This window comes from Passer domesticus, chromosome 8 (genome assembly GCF_036417665.1).
Source record: "Passer domesticus isolate bPasDom1 chromosome 8, bPasDom1.hap1, whole genome shotgun sequence".
NCBI classification, from domain to species: domain Eukaryota; kingdom Metazoa; phylum Chordata; class Aves; order Passeriformes; family Passeridae; genus Passer; species Passer domesticus.
In genome coordinates, this window is record NC_087481.1 from 36812804 (window position 1) to 36837273 (window position 24470).

The following is a 24470-nucleotide window of genomic DNA, read 5'->3' on the forward strand; positions in this document are numbered from 1 at the left end:
CGAAAGTCACAGCTACTATGAGTTTTAGAACATTAAGTCAACATTTAGTACTGCCAATGTCTATTTTAAAATAACCTAAATATTTTACAAGTTCACGGAAAAAAAACCTAAACAACTCCCATTAACACAAAAGCAAGCAAAAAAAAAAAATCTTTGGAAGAAAACCAGAGGGTTAGTCGTTTTTTGGAGGTCTCTGTACTTTAATGATTCTTATTCCTAAAGGCAAACCCATAAAAGTACAGCTAAATACTCAGCACAACAAAGGGAAGCCAAACTACAGAAGCACTGCTGCAAAGAAATATAAAAACCTACAATGAATTAATGAGCTAGAATTGGAACCACAGTTCTGCCTAGTCCTAATTCTCTATTTGCTCTCCTCGCATTCTGTGCCACAGACCATGGTGTAGTCTTGTCTTTCAGTATGGACAGTGGGAGGCAAGAACAGATATCCTCAAATAGAAGAGGACAGAACAGTACTGCTGATCTATCTGAATATACCTTTATCTGAAGAGCTCATGGAGGCACAATTTTAGAGCCAGCAATTGGCAAGGTCATTTCAAATTAAGGATTTCCAGAAAGGCTATGTAGAGCAAAGAGAAGTCCAAGCACACAGCTAATTTTTTTGTCCTTTGATTTTATAACAGTGGTTTGTATTCAGCAAAGAATCTAGCAAAAAATAACAGTGCATGTACCAGGCATTGCATGGCTTAACTAAAGCAAATCGTGCTGTCTGCATGTTAAACCTTCTCACAGATTTTGCAGAGTCAACAATACATCAATAGTGACTGATTATATTAATTACCTCCTAGATTAATATGTGTGGCCTTTTCTGCTGCGTTGTTAGATGGAATAAAACCAAGAACTGATGCCACAGAATAGTGCAACTTAGAATTTTCCCATGAAACTTGACTAGTTTCTATGCCGTAGAAAATGGGAAGTTTTAAATGCTAACCCTCTATTCCCTTTTGTCCTTTGCAGGCCAACAATCTCATTTCATGCACTGAGATTTCTCAGTTTAGCAAGGATCTAAACAAGAATTGCTTTCTGAGACTTTTAATCGGAAATAACACATATCAATATTATCATGCCAAAATGATCTTGTTCCTTCCTACCCCTCCTTCCACAACTTAATTCTTCTGTTTAATGCAAATACCCTTGGCAATATGAAACAATCATTCTTCTTGGTTTTGATTAAGAGCAGAAAACTATTAAAAAATATGGTAGAGTTTCTTCCAAAGCTTTGAGAAGTTTTGCTTTGGCACTTGCGCAGTCAATCAGCATGATGATGTTGTTCAGTACAACTTGGAACAGAAATATAAAAGTCCATCTGGTGCTGGTCATAAGAATGAATGTATATTTTACCTTTGAAACATAGTTTTACAAATCCGCTACACATATTTCACTCAATGTATCATCAAACTATATCACCAAGTACCCAAGGTGAAGGAAGGATAGGAAGACTGGAGGAAGGCAGGTTCCCCCACTGCAGTGACTTGACTTTACTGTATTTATCACAGCAAAAATACTGCCATTAACAGCCAGTTAAAGGGCTAGCTGTACAGTAACTATTTGTGATCATTTCATCTTTAAAAAGGTCACTAAATAAATTGGGGTGGGGAGAGCAAGGGAGTAAGAACAAAAAATAAAGAATTCTCATGTTAAACTAAAAATTTCAAGACCCAGAATAATCATTATCTGATAGCCAAAAAAAAAACAGAGGATGTAGTTTTGGTACAAAGTATGCTTCAGATTTTCAAAAACTAACACTAAAACTAGGTTATACAGTATAGCTATACAACTGTTTTCCTTCTCCTGAATCATTATTACAATTTTTCCACTGCAGAAATTTTTTCACTATCAGAAAATTACACAAAAGTACTGCTTTATGAAGAAGAGAATATTTTTCTAATTCTAGAAGCAGACACTCTTAATTAATGAAATGCTCTTTGATGTTAAGGGATCCTAAGTGAAAAAAGGGGTTATATTTTATTTTTAAAATATTGTGCTGCTTAATGATGCTATCAAGTGAGTACTAACAAGATATTTTCATCTGCAATATTTAAATTAGCTACCATAATGTAAAGGAGAAATAGGAACTGTGCTGGGATTGACAACCACAGAAGTACTTTACTACTATAGTCTATACTTTCAAACTGTCCTTAAAAATATACCAATATCTAAATTGATTTTTGAATTTTTAAAAAGATTTTTCTGTTATCCTTCAGTCATCTTTGAAGGGTAAAGCCAATTTTAAAAGACATCTGTGTACAGTTATATTGGACTGTCTTCAGGCTGCAATTTGACTGAGGAAGGCTTCCAAATGACAGAAGTGACACTGCACTAATACTATCATCTCCACATGTTTAGCTCAGGCTCCAAAGTGATGTCAAGGATAGATCAACATTTGAGATAATCCAAAAAAATGATTCAGAGTATATAAACAGGTATAACTGGCTGATTTACATTCAGCTTCACATTATATAAAGGATAGCATTAATCTGACCTCTTGTATTCATTCTACTCTGCAATGTTAACAATTAGTTGAAAACATACTGAAGTTTTTTTTCACATTAATATCATACTATAAAAAAAGTAACCAGCATGGTGCTTGGAAAAATCACAACACAACTGCAAGTGAGGCAATAAGAAACTCAGGTGATTATAATCTAGCATATTATCAAGGACTCATAGACTCTGCAAATATTTACAATACCTAGTTTAGAACTCAAATAAGGATTTTGGGGCCGGTTTTGTTTTTCTTATTATATCTGAGAGGAACAATTGCTGATGTAGTCAAAGACATATATACAACTACTAGGCAAAAATACAATATACATATTATAAACAAGTTAATATCTGCACTGTAAAAAGAGAAACAAAAAGCAAAACATAAAAGGAGCTCATTAGACTACCTGTTACAAAATCCCTTTCATCATGCTCACAATTACTTAAAAGATTTGTACGTATTTAAACTGTAAGGGACTTCTTCCCAGCCCCAATGTGTTACTGGCCTTATTGGTTGAAAGTAATATAGGAACGTAAAACAACATTTGAAAATGTGCTTTTTCTTAACAGAGCATTTTAACTATGAACAATTAGACATCCATTTTAAGATCAATCCATATCTCAACATAGAATATGAAATACTAGCTATAGTGCAACCTCTTTATGCTCACTAAAATATTTTTATCCTTTTTTTTCTTTTACTAATAATTTCTTAGGCTAGAATTCAAGCCTTTAAACAACATTTTCCAAACAATTATGTTACACATTGTAACATATTTATACAAAACATCCTGTATTCGATTCTAACACGCTATCCCTTCGTCCATCCCTCACTAGAGGTGTTACATAAATGGATACACAAATGAAGCTTACACTGAGGATTTCCGGGTGACATGGGAAAAACCAAAACAAAGAGGAATAAACTATTCAAAAGCAATTTCTACCAGAGAGCTGTGAAGAAAAAAAATCCTGAAATATGCAGCATCTGCCTTTCTACCCTACCAAGAGAATAAAATTCCCCAGAACTTAGACTGCAGCTCGCAGGCACTCTGCCCTCAGCCATGACTCCAGTTTAAGGCATTCCCATCTTTCCATGTCCCTCCAGTTGTTTTCAGGCCTGCTTGCACAGCACACTGCCTGTCAGATACACTAGGACAGCTAAGGAGGTGACACAAAAGTGGAAACAAACAAACAGAACGGATAGAGGAAATATTTTCAATGAATACTGCTGCCAAGAAAATGATACATAAAACATCACCTTGCCAAGTCTGTAACTGTGAGTTTTATAGAATTGAGGCTTAAGCATCTCCTTCTGAGGCAACAGCATGCACAAGCAACCCAACTTTCATAGATGGAGCTCCATGTTTATATCAAACTTAAAATTTAACATAGAAACATACAGTTTATTTAACTGTAAAAGAAACCTTTAAATATTAATAGAAAAATGGTTCTGTTTATTCTTCCTCCACCAAAACAACAGACACTTTGACAATCGTAGAGCTAACCCTTTACATAAAGCTGAGTCACTTTTTTCCATCGGATGAATATCCAAATAGTTGTATTTGGCAGAAGGAGAAAAAACCCAAATCACTTTCCAGGTGAAGCACATCCTTGTGTTCACTTACAGAAGCTGACAATTGCTCGCCACTGCAGTTGTACAGTCACCACAGATACGCAGTTCCAAGAATTTGAAATTGAGTACATTTCCACTTTTCAGCAGCCTGTGTTCCAACACATAGCATATCCTTGGATTATTTTTTTCTTACCAATGGTTAATTATAGTTCTATCATGTTGCTTTCACATAGGTATTTTCCCCTTTTAGATCTGCTGTGGACTCACAACATAACATCAAACACACTAATGAAAAGCTTTACAGAAGACAATTACAATTCAACTGATATAGTCATGTATTTATTTCAACTTCAAGAGGGCAAAAAACCCCAACATTTCCCAGGACTTGACACTAGAATTAAAGAATGAATTATATAAGTAGAAAGCCAAATATAAACATTAAGTAAAAGCAATGAGTAAAACATATTAAAGAGGAAAGAGGGCATTAAAGCAATGCTCCAATGATACAAGTTACTAGAAACAAAATGCTTCCCTTAGAAATATGTGGGATGAAAACCGTGGCATTTATTCAGGAAACAAATTTACTCCTGATTATGGAGATAAATTTCCAATGTTAGGCTATAAAATAATCTGGAGGAGGAGAAACAGTAAAGTACATGAAGACCTAATAACAAAGTTATCAGCTATATAGCAGAAGAACAAGGCTGAATGAAGATGTAAAATGAGAGGTACAGTAGGTCATAACATTTTAACAGTCATTGATGGGAACAACTGTTTCCATGTTCTCTTCATTCATATAAATCACAGAAATTCCTTCTGAATAACAATATCATTTCAGCTGACATGAAATTAAAATCCCTCAACAGGCAAATGAACCAATGGGAATTTCTGAAACGGAGCTTCTACCAGAAAAATACTCAGGTATTAAAATCTGCTTCTGGTGAAAGGTAGTTTTTCTGCCCCACCATCAGTCTCTCTCTACATTGTCATTCTGCCTGCTCCTTACACAGGCGAGAACTCTCATCATTCATCTCCTCAACACAATGCCTTTGCAAGCACTGCAGTACAAGAAACACTTCAAGATGCATGCCTCCAGCACAGAATCTTCTGATTCAGTCCACCAAGTTACACTTTAAATGTTCAAAGAAAACAAAGACATGCAATATAATTAGAAAACAGCAGAAGAGTACCATGCAGGAAGGAAGCAGTAGTGAACCAGTTTGGGCAGTCAAGAGCTCTGCATGTTACACCAGGTAGTGTTGGTTCAGTACAATCCCAGAAAGAAAAGCACTTGGACTGTGTGCAGCAGAGCAGCACTAGTTATGGGAGCTAACACTATAAGAAAACTAGGATGGTACAGATAATCTTGCATCCCTTCAGCTGCTGGGAACCCCAAGCTGTGCAGCACGGCACGGGGCCTCCAGTCTCCACTGTGCAGATGCCATCCTTAGAAAGGCCTCACCCTTTTGCTCATTCCAGTCCGTAATAGATTTTCTTCAATGAAAACAACTGTGTTTCATTTCTATTGCGAAGTAAAAGGATGTTTGCATGAGAGCCTGTTGCTGCAGCCCTAGATAAAGGCAAGGCCACACAGCTGGTGCAATCAGCAGGCAGGAGCTGCCCATGGCTCCTCTCTGGCAGTGGGAGGCTGGATCACCCTGCAGCCTGAGCATCACAGCCCAGCCCAGGTCTGTTACCCCATTCACCCTGCTGTGTCACCATATTTTGTCACTACTGCGTCTCACCAGCAACACTTTTCTGTTTTACAGGACCTACAGTCTATACCTGGAAATAATCTTTAGCTGTCCACATGGGAAGGGACATAAACCTATACTGTGAGGCCAGCAAGAATTCTCCTATTCAAAATCCAAGTCTTTCCTTTCACATTCTCAAAATAATTTTCTCTGAATAAATTTTTGCTTGTTTGTGCTAGACTGTTTAACAACACTCAAGGAACCTTCTAGGAAATACCTAAAGCGCAAGGACATCAAAACATCCAAACTATGCAAAAAGGCTGAAAAAAATTTTCAGCTCAAACAAAAGAAATAGTCCAATGGAAAATAGCACCATTATTCACTAGACTGGATGAAACAGTTCAGTTTGCACATCATATACTCTGTTCATGAATAAGTATTTTTTAAACATCAGAAGACACAGGGGTGCGTTCTACATTTGGAATGGCAAGGCTTTTACCTGAATTAAATATTAATAATTTTCATGGCACAAGTTTTTTTATACCAGTTATTGATCTTTTTCTGTCCCTGTTGTGGTTTGTTTGGAAATATTTTCTTTTTCCATGTTAGCAATAAAAATAAACAAATTGCTTATTATGATAGTGGCTCATAAGGCTTTTAAGACAGTCTTAACTGTAGTTAAAGCTTCTGTAAGTGAAAATCACATCTCCAGTGGAACTGAGATTAGACAGCATAAATTCTAAATACACTATTTATGGCAAAAAGAAACAGAAAAACAAAATCAGCAGTGAGAAAACACAAGTCATACTTGCAAATCTTTTTTTTTTCCTTCCCTGTGTACAAACATGTAAGCTGACTAATTGAGTAGGCTGGATAGTTGTCTTTTTTACACTACTGATAAAATTTTCATCTCACTGAAGAGTTTCGGGGCAGGCTAAATTACTTTTGCATACTACAGCTTGCCTAGTACACCAGAAACCCAAGTGCTGTTTCTGAAATTCCACTATCTTCTCAAATCCATGCTTTTTCAAAACCGTTTTTCCCTGTCCATTGCCTTTTTTTTTTCAGAAGAGAAGGCAGGGGAGAACAGGAATACATTTGTTACTCCAGTTATTTTGGAAAAATTTATCCTCTTCCAACTTATTTATTCTACAAGAATCTAGAGCCTAGAGCATTTTGTGGCCATGCTCTCTAAATTTTCATTATTACAGAAGCAATGAGAGCATAAAGACAAGAGAAGCAGATCCTTTTCATTCACATGATGTCTCTAAAAGTTTTTTTATATATAGAGACTTTTTTAGATGATCTCCAGTATCATAAGGCAAATGTTCTCTTGACAGAAGCAAAAGCAGGGAACAGAATTGGGTTACAGTCATGTAAGTATGCACACTGACAAAGCAGTCATTAATTAAGATATGCCTGACTGATAGCAGTGCAGTCACTCCTGTCTACATGGTTTCTCAGGACTAGCATATGCTTTTGGAATCTGGGTAGCCTTCTCCATGGCTCTGCCCCATTGGCGTTGATTATGTATGATTAATGGTTTAAAGGAATAAAAAGAGAAAGGTCAACTTCTGAGTTCAAAACAGAGCAGCTACATGGGGAGTAATTAAGATACTTGTGTAAGCATGATTAATAAGCACAAACTGGCACACTGCGCTGTAAACAAGATGCAACCAGATGGTTAGGATGAAAAGGATTTTTCCTAAAAAGCAATTTTTCAATGCCTTGAAAGTTGGCTTATTTTTCCCCCCCTAAGCCTTACACAACTCATTATCTACACATCCTAAAGGGAAGAAAGAAATAGTAACCCCTTCAACATTCCCCCTTTCCTGGCTTTTTTCATACAGATAACTACAGTTTGCATGTAAATGGATTCAACTCATCTTTGTTTAACGTTGCCTTTTATGTCGAGTTTCATGAATTGCTAAGCCTGACAAGGTTCACTGGGAGTCTTTTAACTCCCACCCACAAGTTCTCCCTGGCTGTCATGTGACTGGCAGTATAGAGGGATCAGCAGTGGCATTTATGGGGAAAGCGGGAAGACAGGTGTCAGAACGGTCCAGCAGGCAAACCGAACAAACACTAATCAGCTCTGGTGTTCTTTTACAATCCATATCTAATTCACAAGTTTCATTCTTTCTGAAAAACAATTACTAGGTTTTGAAGTTCATTGTGCTTTTACTCAACTGTCTCTTCACATTAACGTAAGTGGGAACAAGAAAAAAAGAGTCAGCAGGCAAGGGACATCAAAAGATCTTAGAGAAGATGAAGGCTTTATTTTAAAGTAATATAATTACAGATGAGCATAATGTTTTACAATAAATTTAAATGTATAGTTACATCCTTATGTGCTAAGAAAATATTGGTTGGTTGTCTCTTGAGCTGAAGCTCTGGCACATACAAATGACTTTGCTGAGAGAAGAAAAATAAAAAAAAAATCTCATTGCAACATCAAAGGAATGGATATTAAGGCAACAGTGGGAACAACAGAATCAGTACTCTGGGAAGTAGTTACATTTATAAGGCTCATCTCTGAGAAATAATAATAAAAGTTTACAAAAGGAATATTTTGCACACTTCAAACGCCTCTCAGTTCAACATGTTTATTCTCCATAGGTAAACTTTACCTCATCTTCACCTAGTTTATAAAAAAATTTTAAAAACCCAAAACCACAACTCCTCATTCCCTGCTGACAAATCCTCTTAGAGTTTGAGTATATAATCTGCTAAAGCCTCAGCTAATCTTCATTGGTGGTGGTGTTACTGACTCCAGTATTGGGAAATTTGCTTTTGTGCTATGTATAATGTTAGGAGACATCTTAAATTCCAGCATGTTTTCAACTAAGTACAGACTTCTAAGGCACTTCATTTTCACCCCCACAAGAAGTTACAGGCACACAGCATTTGTTTCACAAATAATCCTTTTCCTCCATGTAAATGGACATCCTTTCAAGGACTGCTATACAGTTGGTAAGTTAGATGAAAAAGGCCCTATACCAGGACGTCAATGTACCATTATCCTGTTGTTCAGCAGCAGGGCTTGATGTTTATGCAACTCAAATCTAGAAGTATTTGCTCTATGAGAAAGTAACACATTCAAGCATTTTGATTAGAAACTCAATACAGTACTCAAGTGTTAAGTGACTTAGAAGTTTTCCTAATGTCTGATTTGTGATTCCAAGAACAGGATGGGCACTCATCTAGAGATACAAGAGTATGGGAACTTCCAATCAATTAACCACAGACAGATGAAAAGCATTTTTCAGTTCCATGTGAGTAAATTTTGGCACCTGAAAAAGCATCATGGTATGTAACTGCTTTCCCTTTTTCACTGAACACATCTTTCAATTTCTAGTACGACAAGCCTGTATCAGTCCTGACTTTTACCACCACCCATTAAATAAAGCTTCCTGGACAGGCAGTTATCATGAAATTCTATAACCAAGTCAACATACAGACTGCTAGCATACTTCAACTTTTGAGTTGTTAAAAGGAGAACATTAGTAAGTTAAGAATGACAACTGATGGGCTAGCACTGCTAAGGACACTCCTCTACACCTAGATACCCATAGCTAAGAAACAGGATTAATTTAAAGCCATCCTATTGGGCTGCCAAGAGTTTGGCAGGAACACAACTAAAGCAACTCATCTCCACCCATCCTGATCTCACATTATTTTCAAATTCACTTTGCAAAGAGAATAAAAATTAATATTGATTATGCCCAAAACTATTGTTAGGACAAGTCTCAGAAGTCCAAACAATCATGTTGAAAAAAGAAATCAAGCTCATGTGAAATGTGTCCATTAATATTTGTTTTATTAATTTACATGGAATGAATCAGACTATAGCTCCATCCCACAATCAATCAATATTCTCATACTGTATTTCAGGGTTTTTCTGTCTATTGTACAAACAAAAAGCATGTAAGAAGAAAAACGGGCATGGATGTCACTCACCAGTGCTGATAAGCAAACAGCAAAGAAAGCTGGATAAATAAACTTGTGCTAAACACATTCTACATATTGAGAGCTTCAGACTCTGATTACCCATCTCGTAGAACAAGTGAATGTATTCAACCCTGAGTAGCCACTTTCCCTGAATTACTTTTTTTTCTAAATCACAGTGCATGCTGAACAATTTATATAATATACAGAATGGAGTTACAAAAACTACAAGAGAAAATGTAATAAATACACAGACTTTACTGTTTCATAACATTTCAGCTAAAAGGATCCAGCATTTCACCAAAATACAAAAGTATATGAAAATTTAAAAACAAATTCTTTTTTTAAAATTAATATATTTTTATTACCACTTCAAAAGGTTTTCAGATACACATTCATAAATGAACAGAAGTAAATAAATGGTAAGCCCATCCTTCACGGGAAATTTGAGAAAGATTTAAACTGTCCCAGATTAACTAATCCAAGCACACACAACAAGAAAAACACGACCATTGCATACACGCAAGTTAAGAAGTGGTCCCTTTGACAGAGTACCCAGACTCCACACAGAGCACACCCTGCTTCTCCTTAGCACCTGAAACTCAAGTCAGACAACTCTTATGCTCATTTTATGCTTGTTTCTTTCTCCAGCAGAAAATGCAAAGTATTCACCTTATCTTAATGGATTGAGCTCCATATTAACAATGCCATTAAAAGCCATACTTATGCCATGATTTTTTGAGTATTTTCTGCAAGACCACATTGGAGAGTGTTCTTGAATCAGCTGCGAAACTTTACAAGGACAACTGTATAATTCTATCTAGTTTTGGTGTCTGAAATGACATCCTCAATAATGTCTGTGATTTCTCAACAGCTTAAAAGGAGAAAATTATCCAGTTGAACACAGAAACTATCAAAAACCAAGAGCCATTATGACTGCACTGGGGAAAGTGGCTCCACACAGTGCTTCTGCAAAGACTCCACTTCAGACTACAGTGCATGCTATGGACAAACACACCACAATTTCTCCAGACTGAAAAACAAATATCAGGTTGTTGCAAGCCTGTTTTATCTTTCTAAACCAGTCCTACCCCGGCAGCATCTCTGGTTCAAACTAACTGTGAGTGACTTCAGACATCAGGACAATGCTGTTCCACATGTCAACAAAACTGAGAACTGACTGTCATCTACCTGTCACCAAGCAGACTCCAGGTTAGCTTTTTGTTGTCCTTTTTTTTTTTTTTGGCCAGGGGGAGGGGATGTAGCCCCTCAAGGCATAGACACTAGTGCATAGACTGCAATGAGACATGCAGATATAATCCATATGGTCAAAATACCCTGATTTTCAAACAAGAGTCAACCAGTATGCAAAGATGCCACTGAGTGATATCACTAACACAGATAACCAACAACATTTTTGCCAGTAACAACCTTTAATCATCTGTGTCTCAGTGTTTTGAAGTGATATATTTCAAAAATGTCAAAACTCAGTGAAATGTGGTACTAAAATTAATAGTCTGTTTGCTTTCCCTATTGATATACCAGGTTTCAGACTGTCAAAGTGCTTTTAGTTGTAAAAGAAAAAGTACAAAGTTGTTTTGACAACTACAAAAAGATTTATCAGTTACATGTACCTGCTGAAGTACCTAGATTCTCAAAGTGAAAATGTGTGCATGCAAGGTTCTAATACTAAAAGTTGTCAAGTGAATATCAATATATTAATCTTGCAAACCAGGTGAACTTTAAGCTTTTTTATCATATAGAATGCTACCTTGAGCTGAAGTGTGTTACTTAACAATACTAAGTTAATTTTCTACCTCTCTTTTGCTTTCAGTAGGCATTTCTTTCATGCTTGCAAAACTTGAGTGCATCTGCGTAAAAGTGGATTTATTTCTCTCTAAGCCATACACGTGTAATATATCTCACATGTATGAGTATACAGCAAAATGCATGCAACACACAGAATAATTCATATTCTCTGTTCCTTATCTAACTCATTTGAGCTAACATTAACAGAATAAGCACAGGGAAAAAAATCCTGAAAATATTAGATTTCAAATTCACACCATGAGACTAACTTTTTAGGAAAAAAGGGGCATTATTGCATCTCATCAAAACCCTTTGCAATCTGGAAAAGAGGAATATTCACATATGTTAAATTGCTGAGACAGTAAATAAAGTAACAAAACCCTTTCATGTACAATTCCTCAAATTCGTAATTAGACTAAATAATGCCTACAACTTTCCATTCTCTTTTGAGTCTAAATTAAGGCGTATCAGTTAGTCTTAGCAAGTATCCCTTAAAGTTACAAGTGTCTGCATGCTATTTTACATTTGTTTTAAGAAGCTCTGATAGAAAGAAACTTCTATAACAAGTATTCACCATTGATAGCAAAAATAGCAGAAGTGGAAAACAGTTTAAAAATTACATTTACAGTTTAAGCTTCGTATTCCTAAAACACACCATGGAACCAGTAATGCTAGTTTATGAAAGATGGATTCAGTATTACAAATTCTATCAGCTAAATAGTTGTGACTGTATTGGAGTTCACAAGTTACAGTGGATGTAATTATTATAAAATATTTTTTAAACTTTAATTATTTAAATTTACTACCTTATTTTACTATTGCATTAAAATACTCATTAAGAATTATCAAGCACTGCTCCATATAATTCTGTAAGATGTCTCTGCTTTTCACATATAGCATCACTAGAGAACACCAAGATTTTTAGCTCACATTTTTTTTCCCTTATATTTACTACAAAGGGAATTGAACTTTCCCCAGAGTTTTATTTTTCATATCCAATTGATATGACTGACAATTAGTCCTTCCTGCATTATATGATACAGCAAGGACAGCTAATAAAGCACTGGGAAACTACTGCAGGTTTCGTCCCTTCACTACCCCATGCAAAGCTCAAAAACCAGACTGTAATCTGATGAATTCTGAACTCATGTCAAGCTCAATAGGAAGCTCATTCTTTTCTCCGCACTTGGATTAGCAACTAAAATGGGCCTCTCTTCCACCACCCAAACCCAAAGTATGTTTCTCTTTTAAGCCTTAACACCCTTACTTCTAGAATCAATTAATAACATCATCCTTAAAACAACCACATGAACAACTCTGCAGTCACTTTATCCACATTTATTGTATAATGAAACAAAGGGACTAGTAGTATGGCTTGATCATGGAGAGACAGACCCCAGTGCCCTACTAAGTTTAAATCCCACAAAACACACCATTATATACCTTTAAATATCAGCAAAAGTTGGAATGCATTTAGCTAACAAAAGCAAAGAACCATTTTTCTTAGGTGATAACTTAATGCCTCAAAGCAGCTTACTGCCCACAACTACATAAGCTTTACTTGCAGCTCTCACACACACAGAGTCTCAACAGGAAGACAAATTTTGTCAAATATGCCCAATAACCAAATGTTTCTCCAGACCCTGCAAGCATTACACAAAAAAAAACATGCAGCAATTTAAATCATTGACTACGCAATAACCACTAGTTCATCACCAATGATGAACTGGTCTCCCTCATGAAGGCTTAAAAAGTTCAAAAAAAACCCCATGCATGCAAGCTCACTCTGCAAAAAGAATCCAAAAGAGAAAACAAAACCTTTAATCTCTTATACTCAGAATACAACATTCCTAGCAAATAAGGTTGATGCAAATCATTTGTTTTTTGGGTACAATGACAGAGCAAGTCTATACCTAGCAAAAAGAAATCACACTTGAGCAACATCAAAGCAAGAAAGCACAGCATTACCTCCTTTGGTAGCAGCACACAGTCACAAGCTCCCACATGCAAAACTTTCCTTTTAGGGACTGAAGATTATTTCCACAAGCAGAACATCCCTGTTTTGGTTGAAAAATATTTTTTCAAAATTCCTTTTTGGAAGTGGTGAGCTTCAGAGCAAGAAAACTTTCTTCTTTCCACCAAGTCCTTGCAACTGAAAATAGTAAATGGGTTCTACACATGAACTTAAGAAAAGAGGCCCAGGTGGACACTATATAAGACTCAGAAACTGAAACACCTGGGACAGAAAAATCTTTTACCCTTTTCAAGTGATTTCAGCTGTGGCCAAGGGATGGGGTGACAGGTCCTTGTTTGCTACTGAAAAGCAAGGATTAATGACAACCTGTTTCAGGAATTTGCTTTCTCTCAAGACTGTGCTATGAGCTGAAAGCCAAAAGACAATGAGCTCAAAAAGATAATTCTCTCTGACATCCACCTTCACTTTTCTCCTGTGCTGTATAGTCACTATGGTGCCTTTTTGAAGAATGGTTGACTTCTGTTGTTTCCACAGAATTATCACAATTTAAAATTAAGTTAATTGTACGTAATTTTCATTATTTTGGTAATTCATTATAGCACCAAGCTCATAAATACAGCCAAACGTCTGGCTTAGCCCAGTATAAAAGTGGATCAGAGGAGCAGTGAGAAGGAACAAGTGATGAAATTCCAGCCAGCACCCTCATTTTAAAATGCCAAGTAGAAACACCTGTGATTGTCTTGAGGCAAAGAAGGCAGGTCAAGACTGTGTCTGATGTGGTTATTCTGCTAAAATTCAGACTGGTAAGCTGCAAGAGCCATCCCAGCCCTCAAATTGCAGCCTCTCCTGCAGCCTAATGAAGGCTTGTCATATAATGGCTACTGTTTGCTATGCTTAAAGCAGATATTCAGAAATACAAGAATACTGAATACAGGATAACTGGAAGTATGACCATCTCTCTCTACAGATGAGGAGCACAATCTTTTGTTTCTTTGAAGCAGTTCCCCTTGAGGCCATATGTCCTGGCAGGTTTGTTGCAATCCTGTGACTACACATACCTGGACTAATCACTTCTGTTTTCCTGCGGAGTCATACCCTGCCTGGCTGGTGTTCACAGAACAGCAGATTTTCCTTTGCAGCTCAGCCTTGCTCTCTCTGACACCACTAGACTTCACACTACCTGCTGTTTGAGGCAATTCTCTGTTCAGTGTGGCACAGGGTTGTCATGCTGCAGCCCCTCACAGCCACAAGGCTGGCAGGCCCTAAAGCTGGTCACCTCCACCAGCTTCATCTATTCCCCCACCCAGGAATTTACTCACCCACAGTTATTGGGGAGATTATCGCACACACACTGGCAACTCTGTATCCGCAGGTAACAATATAAAAATACATTCTTTATTTCCCCATAAGGAAGAAGGAAAAGCCTCAGAGAAGTACACCACAATTATACTAAAAGAGTTAGTACAATAGGTGGCTGTATTCACAAAGCAAAGCTATTGTCAGAAGGAGAAATCCGCACATAGCAGCATCATGCTGTTCTTCAAAGATGTGTGACTCCTGGTAATACTGTAAATTATTTATACATATTGTTTGGACACAGGCTGGATTCACCTTGTCAACCATATGCCACCTAATGTTCCGTTCTACAGCTCAAAACAACCTCCTATTCACTATCTAAATCCTTCTTATGCCACCACAAAAATAAATTGGGCCCTTCTACACCAATACAGTTCAGAATCAAGTCAAAATAAATGCCTCTCACTTTACAACATTTAGATCAGCTGTAGATTCTTTTCTTTCAACATCTCTGTGTAGGGAAATAGCTGTTGCTAATGCTTTATTTGAGAAAGTCAAGTCAAGTCAGATTTACCAAAAGACTACCACAGAGATTTCTCAAAAGTGATTGAAAAACAAAAACTGAAGAAGCACAATCAAAAACAGTACAAAGGCCAGTACTAGCCCTGAAGTAAAATAGTAGCAATGCCATGAACCAGACAGATACAAGCAGTACAGCAAGGCAGAAACCAAGAAACCAAGAAAAAAAAATAGGATTAAGTAAAAAGTTAAATGAACAGAAATGTCATATTAAGATTCCGTTTAAAGTATTATGAGGAGTATATCCATAAAAGTAAACAGTGAGGTCCAAATTGAGCAGACCTCCAGAGCAAAACACTGAACCCTAAGGACCCAACGTCCAACATTAGATGATTTTTAGAGGATTTTAATGACTATTTCATGTAACCTGTTTCCAAAGACTGGATGCTCAGCAGCACATAGAGCATATCGAGATGCACCTCTGAGGAACATCCTCCAGTTCAACTGTTTGAAAAGAATCCAGACTCTGCAGATCCAAACACTTGGAAGAGTAAAAAAAGTGCCTCCAAGGCACAAGCCAAATCCAGACTAAAAGGGCAATGCAGACACATAAGTCAGGGAGAGCAGGAGCAATACCAGCTCTATGGACAGGACAAGGCTAAGGACCTAAATGAATAGTTTGGCCATGGAAGCAAAGTATAAACGTACTTTGTTGAGAGGCAGAACCAAAATTGTGCATGCTGAAATCAAGACATTGTCAAGGCTGAATTTTATAATCTAATTTAGGCTTAGGTAGCAGTTAATACATTAAGCCACTCAAGAAGAAACATGATGGTAAAACAGGACTTCTTCACCCAGAGAAGTGCTGTATAGCTCAGAAATTAGTGTCTGTTTTCACTCTTACCAAGTAATTTGGTAATTGCTACATTTTTTAGTCACTGGTTTACATATTCTGAATGGAACAATGAAGTTCAATATGATAAAATCTACACACAGTAAATTGCATTAAGCTACTAATTAGCAGTTTCTTAAGCTATACCTGACACATTGAATCTATGACACTATTAGGAAAATAAGTTCTGTGGAAACCACAATTTATTTATATATTTCTTCCTTTTGTTAACAGTGGAAACCAAGGACTGGAGGGATTTCACCTGTAACAGTATTGGGGAAAAGGCATAGACTTAATGATTAAATAGGAAATTATCCTAGCTCATTTTTGTTAGATTATTGTATCCAATGAATCAGCATTCATTAGTCTAATGCTATACAAACTAGTGCTTATGCAGCAAAGCAAACATGGCAAGATTCGTGAACAGATTGTCTTCTTGAAGGTTGCCACAAGGAATTGGTAACGTGATTATTGGAGCCCTTGGAAGACCAAGACCAAGCTGAATCCAGTAAAACATCCAGCAAAATGGCTAAGTAAGCATTTTACAGGCTCCATTCAGTGCTGATATGGCTGTAGGCTGTCATATGGAATCTAAACTCTTCTCCATCTTCTATTCATTGTTGTGTCCTGAGCAGATGGAATTTGACAGTGATAACAGTGCTTTCTCTTAGCCAACTTTTTCAAAATCACTTCCTCCATCTTTATGAAAAATATGGTCATTTTCTCATGTTTCCATGGAGGAAAGTAAATACTTAAATGCAAGGCAGTGCAAACAAGCAAGTAAAAGAAAGGCAATAGCACTGACCACTCAGTTCCATGCCTGCCCAAATGTATCCCAGTCCTCTGCATTAGAGCAGATACTGCAGTGATCCAGAATGTGCTACCTAGTACTCTCCTAAACCGCAGCAGTTAAGTATCACTGTCCACACTGAATTTTTCCAACAGCTGTTTTACATATTTTTCTTTTTTTTTTCATATATAATGGCCTACTTACTTTGTATCTTCTTATACTTATTGGAAAAGTATTCCACATTTATCCTCTGCTTTTCCACTGAGTCTACCACATGGGCAATCTAATAGCTGAATTATGTATGGCACTGCTGTCAGTCTCAGAGATACAAATGTCTTTCACCTACAGCCAACAACCTGAAGCCATTTAGCACCAAGCTTATGCAACAATAAGCAACCATTCCTCCATCTCCCAAACACTCCTATGAGCCATCTTTATTCTTCCTTGAGAGTTTTCAGATGGACAGCTCTGTCTAAATTTTACCTTAAAAATCAGTATACTTTCATACCACATTGCATAAGGCTGATGGCATTAAAATTAACCTTCATCTTAAAACAAAAAAAAAAATCTGAGACAAAGCATCTCATTTTTAAAAGCCACTAATATTTTCAGGAGGGCTATATTTATGCAAACACTGCTACCACAGGCAGTTGGACTTGGCAGTTCATGCATAGGTGGATTAAAAAGAAAGGGCAGGGAATGGGTCAGATGCAGAGGAAGAGCTGGTCACTTCATTTATTTACCTAATCTGCTTGGCTATTGCTGGCCAAGTTTGCTCTTGGAACAATGAGAAAGGCCAATTAATTTATCAATCTGTACTCCTCTCTGCCATAACATATTTTCCCCTTGCCAACAAAAAACGTGTCCATTATCAGCCAGGTCCCTGTCCTCCCAGGCAGCTCGTGCAGCTGTATAATTACACTTCTTCCCTTGACAACTTGCATGATTGTTTTCCTAACAGTATATTACTTCGTTAGTACTTTCCAATATACGTTATTTTTAAACTGTCACTTTTGCCCAACTCATCCCAATTCGCACTCGTCTGTTTATCATAACAATCATTAATAACTGTCACTCCACGCCATCAATTTAACGAACTCACTCCCTCATTAGCATGTTCTAGCATTTGTTCCGTAGAAAGGCTGATTATTTTCTACAACAGGCCAAGCCAATTACTTTAGTGAAATGGAATCACATTAATCAAAACTTAACAAGGTGGCAAATTTAAAGATATCAGATTGCAAAAGACAGCATAACTAATATGTCAATGTCAGAGATACTACGTAGGTATGCAGCAGCTGTACTAAATATATCTCTTCACGAAGGCCACATGAATTTTGACATTTCATATGATCTGACAACTACCAAAGTGATATTAGAAGGCTGGAGGCTGGGCTGAGCTGCTCCCAATGGCTTCTGCACATTCTGGCAAGGGCAGCAAAGAAATGCAAAGAGTGAGGAGAAAAAGGAAATGGTGACTACATATGTCCGCAATGCCTGGTAGATGGCACTTTATCATGTCCCTCTATGCCAAGATATTTTCTTTTACACTTTAAATGATGATGCTCATCAATTGTACCCTGACAGCTGCATCAGAACCAGCTGTAAACATGCAACATCCAGCAGTGTGAAAATATGCTGACACAACAAACACATATTAGTTTTTACCTTTTGGTCTACATTGCAGAGAAGACGGAAGATTCTTCCCTCAGCATCTTTTTCCTTTTAATGAGTAAGTTCACACTTTTATTTTTCTCTGTCACTTTTAAAGAAGGTTTCAAGTTGAAGAGCCTGCATCCCAAACCTTCACACAATCCAACAGTTCAACCACTTCTAAATATACTTTATTTATGCAGCAGCAGAAGGTAAGCACTCACCATTAGTCCTTACCAGTGGGCAGGAAATTACAGCTTTGTTAAACACATCTCAATGCTCTTTGGTTTTCCATACAGAAAGAAGCAGATGCTCATGGCTCATTTAAAAACAAAAAAAAAATTAAAGGGGGGAAAAAATATCCCTAGGCTTACAACTTCTGTTGTATAATATTATTAAGCTTGGTTATATCATACAGAGTTCAAGAAATTGCACAGTGATTCATTTTTTACAGCTTAAATAGCTATTTGCTTCAGTTGCCAGGTTGAACATGATAAATGTATATGATAAAAAAGAACAAAGAGAAGGGCCAGTTCTTATAAACCTACAACATTAGTCAATGTATTAACCCATTCCTTTCTAACAGTTGGCATTTTAGTGTTCAACATGCATATTTCTGCTCACTTCAACCTGTGTTCTACTAAGTAGTTGGATTTGGACAAATATATGATTATAGAAAGAATTGCTCATTTTTGTTAACCTCCAAACTGCCAGTACTTTTAAGAGGCAATGTTAAGCCACCAACAAATCTAAAATCAGAGGTAGACTGGACTAAAACAGAAGCCAAAGATCACCTCACCCATCCCATGCTTGGTGATATAATCAAGTTCATGCCTTTTTAGTCAATTTTTTTTTAAAGAAAAAAAATCCTTGTGAGAAGGTGCACTCATTTGCCCATTCTCATGTTTAAAAGTACTTCTTCTGAGAAAACTTCTCCTTATATTCAGTCTATCTTCTATCTGTGAGCATTATTTGTTATTCTTCCTCTAATGACTCCGCAGAACAGTTGGTTACTACAAAAAGGCAGTGGCCATTTTTCACATATTTTCAGGTTTATACACTTCTTCCTCCCAACACCTATCCTAATTTGAATGTTTTCCAATTTGCTTTTAGCGGTCAAAAATGCCATTTTAATTTCTAAGATAATACTGTAATGTAGATACCTAAGTAATTAGAATTTTTGCCAAGTTAAATTAACTCACTACCACACTTAGCCTGCTTAGAAATACTTGTCCCATATGATATCAACTAGAATCTCTTGGGTTCATTATTTCTAATTAAATTCAAATGACATATTAATAGATATTAAACCTTTACATGAGCGATATCATAACCTAAGATTTAAATGTAGGATTAATTTATCTAGAAACATCAATTGTTAATATTAACACAAGAATTTCTGGAAAAAAAATTAAAAGAGCAACAGGAACAAGTGTTTTTTTACATTTGAGCACACAAGTGCAGGAGAAGAGGAAGTTCAGATTGTTTTGAGGGACACTGGTCATAGAACTAAAAGTGAAATTTTCTTTGCAAATGATGAAATGCTCTTCTAACTGGCATTTTCATGATTACAGGAAAGTTAATAAGATCAATAGAAAACAAATTAAAACACCATCTTGTTTCACATTTGAGAAGACAGCAGCAGACTTACACTCCTCACTCTCGATTTTCTTGATCCAAGGCAAGAACTAAGCCTTCACATCACCCAAATAACTCATTTCTCTTCCAGCTGTTTCTACAGACACCCTGTAGCTCGCAGAGGGTGAACAGACAACACGGGGTTCACTAAACACTGAGTGCCAAGCTCCAGCAGACCCGAGGCCAGGCTTGGTGAGCACTGCTCACTGACCTTCCACTCCTCTGGGCACCAAGGCTGCAACAGGGAGCATTCCTACTTCCACCCCCACCCAGCCACTAGCCTGCTAAAAGAAATATTCAATTTTCCTCGCTGCAATAACTATGCACCATGATAATAACTAAACGTGCATTTCCACCTTTTCTCCACTATTCAGCACAGAACTTTCTTTAAATATTACTTTAAGGTTTAAAATGCATGTTAAAACAACAGCCTACATTAAAATAATGGATTAATGTATCAAATCATTACAACTACTACTTTTGAACTTTATTTAGTTATTGCTTAGAAGATTCCCTCCAAAGCAATATATGCGTATCTCTTTCCTTTTGCTATCTTATTCTTCCATATCAATTAATTTCCAAAGATGACTGCTTAAGCAAGTCTTTGTAACGGTTCTCACTTTGTATGAATAAATTATGCATAACAATATAGCTCTGTTCACAACCATTCACTGCAGAATACATTCTCATCTGATGTATAACAATTTGGAATTGACCTGCTAAATATAAAAGTAAATAACAAAGTTCTCTACCACAAATTATGCTAAAAGCTCCATTGTTACCCATTCCTGTGCATCATTTACTTAGAAATGCAGAGACAACTGTCTTTTTTAAACCTTACACTATGAACCCTAGCATCTTTGAACTGCTTCCAGGAAGGATGTGGTGTACATATTAAATAAGCATCTTGAGTAGGAAAATTAAAGCAATCAAAATGAAATTAAATTTCTGGGTTTTGAATTATCCATTTCAAGATACATGTAAAAATTTAGCTGCTGCCTTTTCAGCGTGTGCTGCATGTTCTGTCTAAGATTAATCCCACAGGAGGTTTTTTTATTTCCTACTCTGCCTATCTTTCATCTTCACCCCAGACTAAGCAGATGGATGTGAATTCAAAGTTTTCTGATCTTTAGCACAAGTTATGGAGGGTTATCTTTGGCTGTATATCTTTCTGCTGGCAGCACTCCCTTGGTGATGAAGGATTAACCACCACAGCTGTCTCTTCCCAGAATGATGCAGTGCAGCGCTCCTCAACACGACAGCATCACTTAATCTTAATGTCCGCTCTTCCAGCGCAGCCGCGCAGGACAAAGCCAATCAACATCAGATGCCACCAAGATGGACCTACTGCTTGGCCCTGGAGTCTTTCACCCTCACACACCTATTAATCAACATCATCCAGACCAATCCCAGTGTTCACTTCTTTCAAACCACAGTTAAACTCAGCTGGGTTTTATATTAACAGACCGAGAGATATAGAAATCTACCCACAGATAAAGCATGCATAGGCAGAACTGTAGAGCAAATTCCAAACAAGTTTTAAACCTCCTTGTTTACAAAACAAAGGTGTTTATTTTGTTTTAAAGCATAACTACCAGAATTTCTATTTTTACATATTGAAATTCACTAATAAGAAAAGCTGCCTATTATCTTTCATGTCTCCAAACACTTAAGGTATAACTACATCTTGAGCTGGATGTTTTTATGAGGAATTGTTCTATCCCACAAATATAGAATGCACATTACCAGAAGTTCCTCCGTCTTCTACAGACACATATTATCTTCCCAAGATTTATTTTCTCTACTTTAACCTATTACATGCAGACTGTTTAGTATTTTCCCCTCTTCTATCTCCTCTCCCCGGTTCCAGAGCAATTATAACATAGCTCCTTCCTTTATCCCTCCTCCCCTTTTTAAAGCTAGCAAGTTCTCAACAGCAAACGCAATAAAACAGTAAATTATTGCAAGAGTTTACTAAACAAATGCAACCTAGTTAAATTTAGAAAAATCTTCGCTTTTGCTTACATTTGCAATTTTACTGCTGAACTACTGGTATTTCTTACTTATGCAACATTAAAATGTATAAGAAATCCTCTTGTGTGCTATATGCAGCAACTACTCTTGATTTATAATACCCAATTTAGAAAAAAAACCCCACAACTAAACCTGATTTAAATCACAGATTACTCTGTAAAACACAAGCAAGGAACTATTCCAAATCCTAAATGTAATTTAAACATATTTATATTTTACAGTGATATATTTTCCCCCATTCCTTGTCTTACTACTGTAAACTTTCTGTAATTATATAAGCAATTTCCCTGAGGTCACAACATTGATCACAGTTATATATTGCTCAAGTATTACAAAACATAACTTGCAATAAAATATTGGTGGACATCACTACATAATTTCACACAAAGAACTGCACAACTGAAGTTCAAGAGTGCTGAATTTGGCAATGGGGTGTTTTCAATAGATTCATTTCCTTCTCGTTCCACCATTAAAAGACTATTGTTGAAATATTACTAAAAACATTAAGTTCCCTCATCTTGAAATGTATAAAAGGGCAGAATAAGGGAGAAGAGCATAGGAAACAGTTTACATGGGAAGCCAAGGCATATGATCCCTCTGCATTACTCCTTTCCTTCATTGTAAGGTCACCCCACAAAGTTTCAGTGGTATAATACACCGGGAAGGGCTCACAGGAGACAAACCCCACAGGAGTGCAGCTCAATTTTTAGTGTTTCTGGTTGAGCGAGAGTTCTCACACACTTAATGAGAGGAGAGTTCACAGCTCTCAATGCACTATGCAAATAGATGCTATTTAGGAGCAGTTAGTGTTGGCATGTTGCACAGCTGAGCTGACGCACCAGTCACTGAACACTAGTTAACAAATGCAAGGCTCCCCTTCGGGAAGTCGCTTACACAAAAAGGAAATGAAGAATTGAAGATAAGGAGATGGATATTTTAGTTCACTGTGCAAAAGTAGTGGCAATAAAAGGCTGAAGACCAGTCATTCACCATGTATATTATACAGACACAGCAAACAAACTGCAAGCATTAGCTTTGATACTGATGTCACATAAGTTTGAGCAGGTTGGGTTCATTACCTATACAGGGAGTTCTCAGAAAGCATTCAGTTATCCAAACTGATTAGCAACACACACTTTCTCAACTAACTTCTCCACTTCAAAATTATAAAATATGACCCACTCATAGACCTGCCAGCCAAAACAGTCACCTGGCTGCAACCAAACCAAACCAACTTGTTGATAGGTGCAAAAAGACCCAGGGGTGAGTCTGCAGTAAGCCACTGTGGAGACTGTATTCTCCCAGGGTAGGGAGGGCCTGCAGGCCATCCTCAAGGTCAGAGAACAAGCTGTGATCCCTGCCTGGAGAACAGGGCCGCCATCCCTTGCCCGTACTGTGCTGACCCTGTCCAATATCCTGCAGTACCTGAGTATCTTTCTAATACTTTAGAAGAAAATAGTAACATTCCATTAACTGCCATGCCATGAATGAACACTGACCCAAAAACACTATCTTTCAAATCACAGGAGACCTTCTGCTAGAGTTTATGAAGGAAACAGGAAAATCTGTCAATGAAACATCAAAAAAATTAATTAGCATTTGCGAGTTTTGAGTTTTCTTTTGAACAATTTATTAATACTTGAAAGACACTACTGACTGAACACAAAGCTCCTGCAGAGAAAACTGACTGATCTCTCCTACAGCCATGTCTCAAAAGCAACAGTACTAAATTAAGTTTTGGCAAACTTTAGCTGTCTCTACATATGCAAGTCCCAAACCCTCTAAGTTTTTCTTCCTCTCTTAACAAATCACATCCCCAATGTTTTCCATATCTATTACTGCCAGCTAAGATGACAATATAGCAATGGCAGCGACAAAGCAGTACCTTTTTTTGATTGTCTCTCAACACAAAAGTAAACACATTTCAAATACTAAACAGAAATGCCTGCAGCCACCCTGCTTTGCAGATCCAGATCACTTTTTAGGTAAAGTATGTTATATTTTTCAAGCTATTCAGTGGTCATGAGCACATTATAATGTCTTCTCAGATATTCTTCTCTCATAAATTTAGTGTCTTAATTTCAAGTTCTGAAGTCAAAAGCTACATTTGTACAACGGTGTACATTTACAGATGTATGCTAAAC

At 36.9% G+C, this 24470-nt stretch overlaps 1 protein-coding gene across 29 annotated transcripts in view; it reads right to left on the minus strand.

The window, feature by feature from the left end:
• LRMDA (leucine rich melanocyte differentiation associated) overlaps window positions 1–24470 on the minus strand; it is a 630413-nt gene that overhangs the window by 483680 nt on the left and 122263 nt on the right. Inside the window, exon 1 of one of the 29 annotated variants that reach the window (XM_064430397.1) lies at window positions 13498–13697. The exons of the other annotated variants lie outside the window; for them this stretch is intronic. Within the exon in view, the coding sequence (XP_064286467.1) occupies window positions 13498–13535 (38 nt within the window). The 5' untranslated portion in view covers window positions 13536–13697. Of the gene's footprint in view, window positions 1–13497; window positions 13698–24470 lie in introns of those variants that run through there. 29 annotated transcript variants of the gene reach the window in all.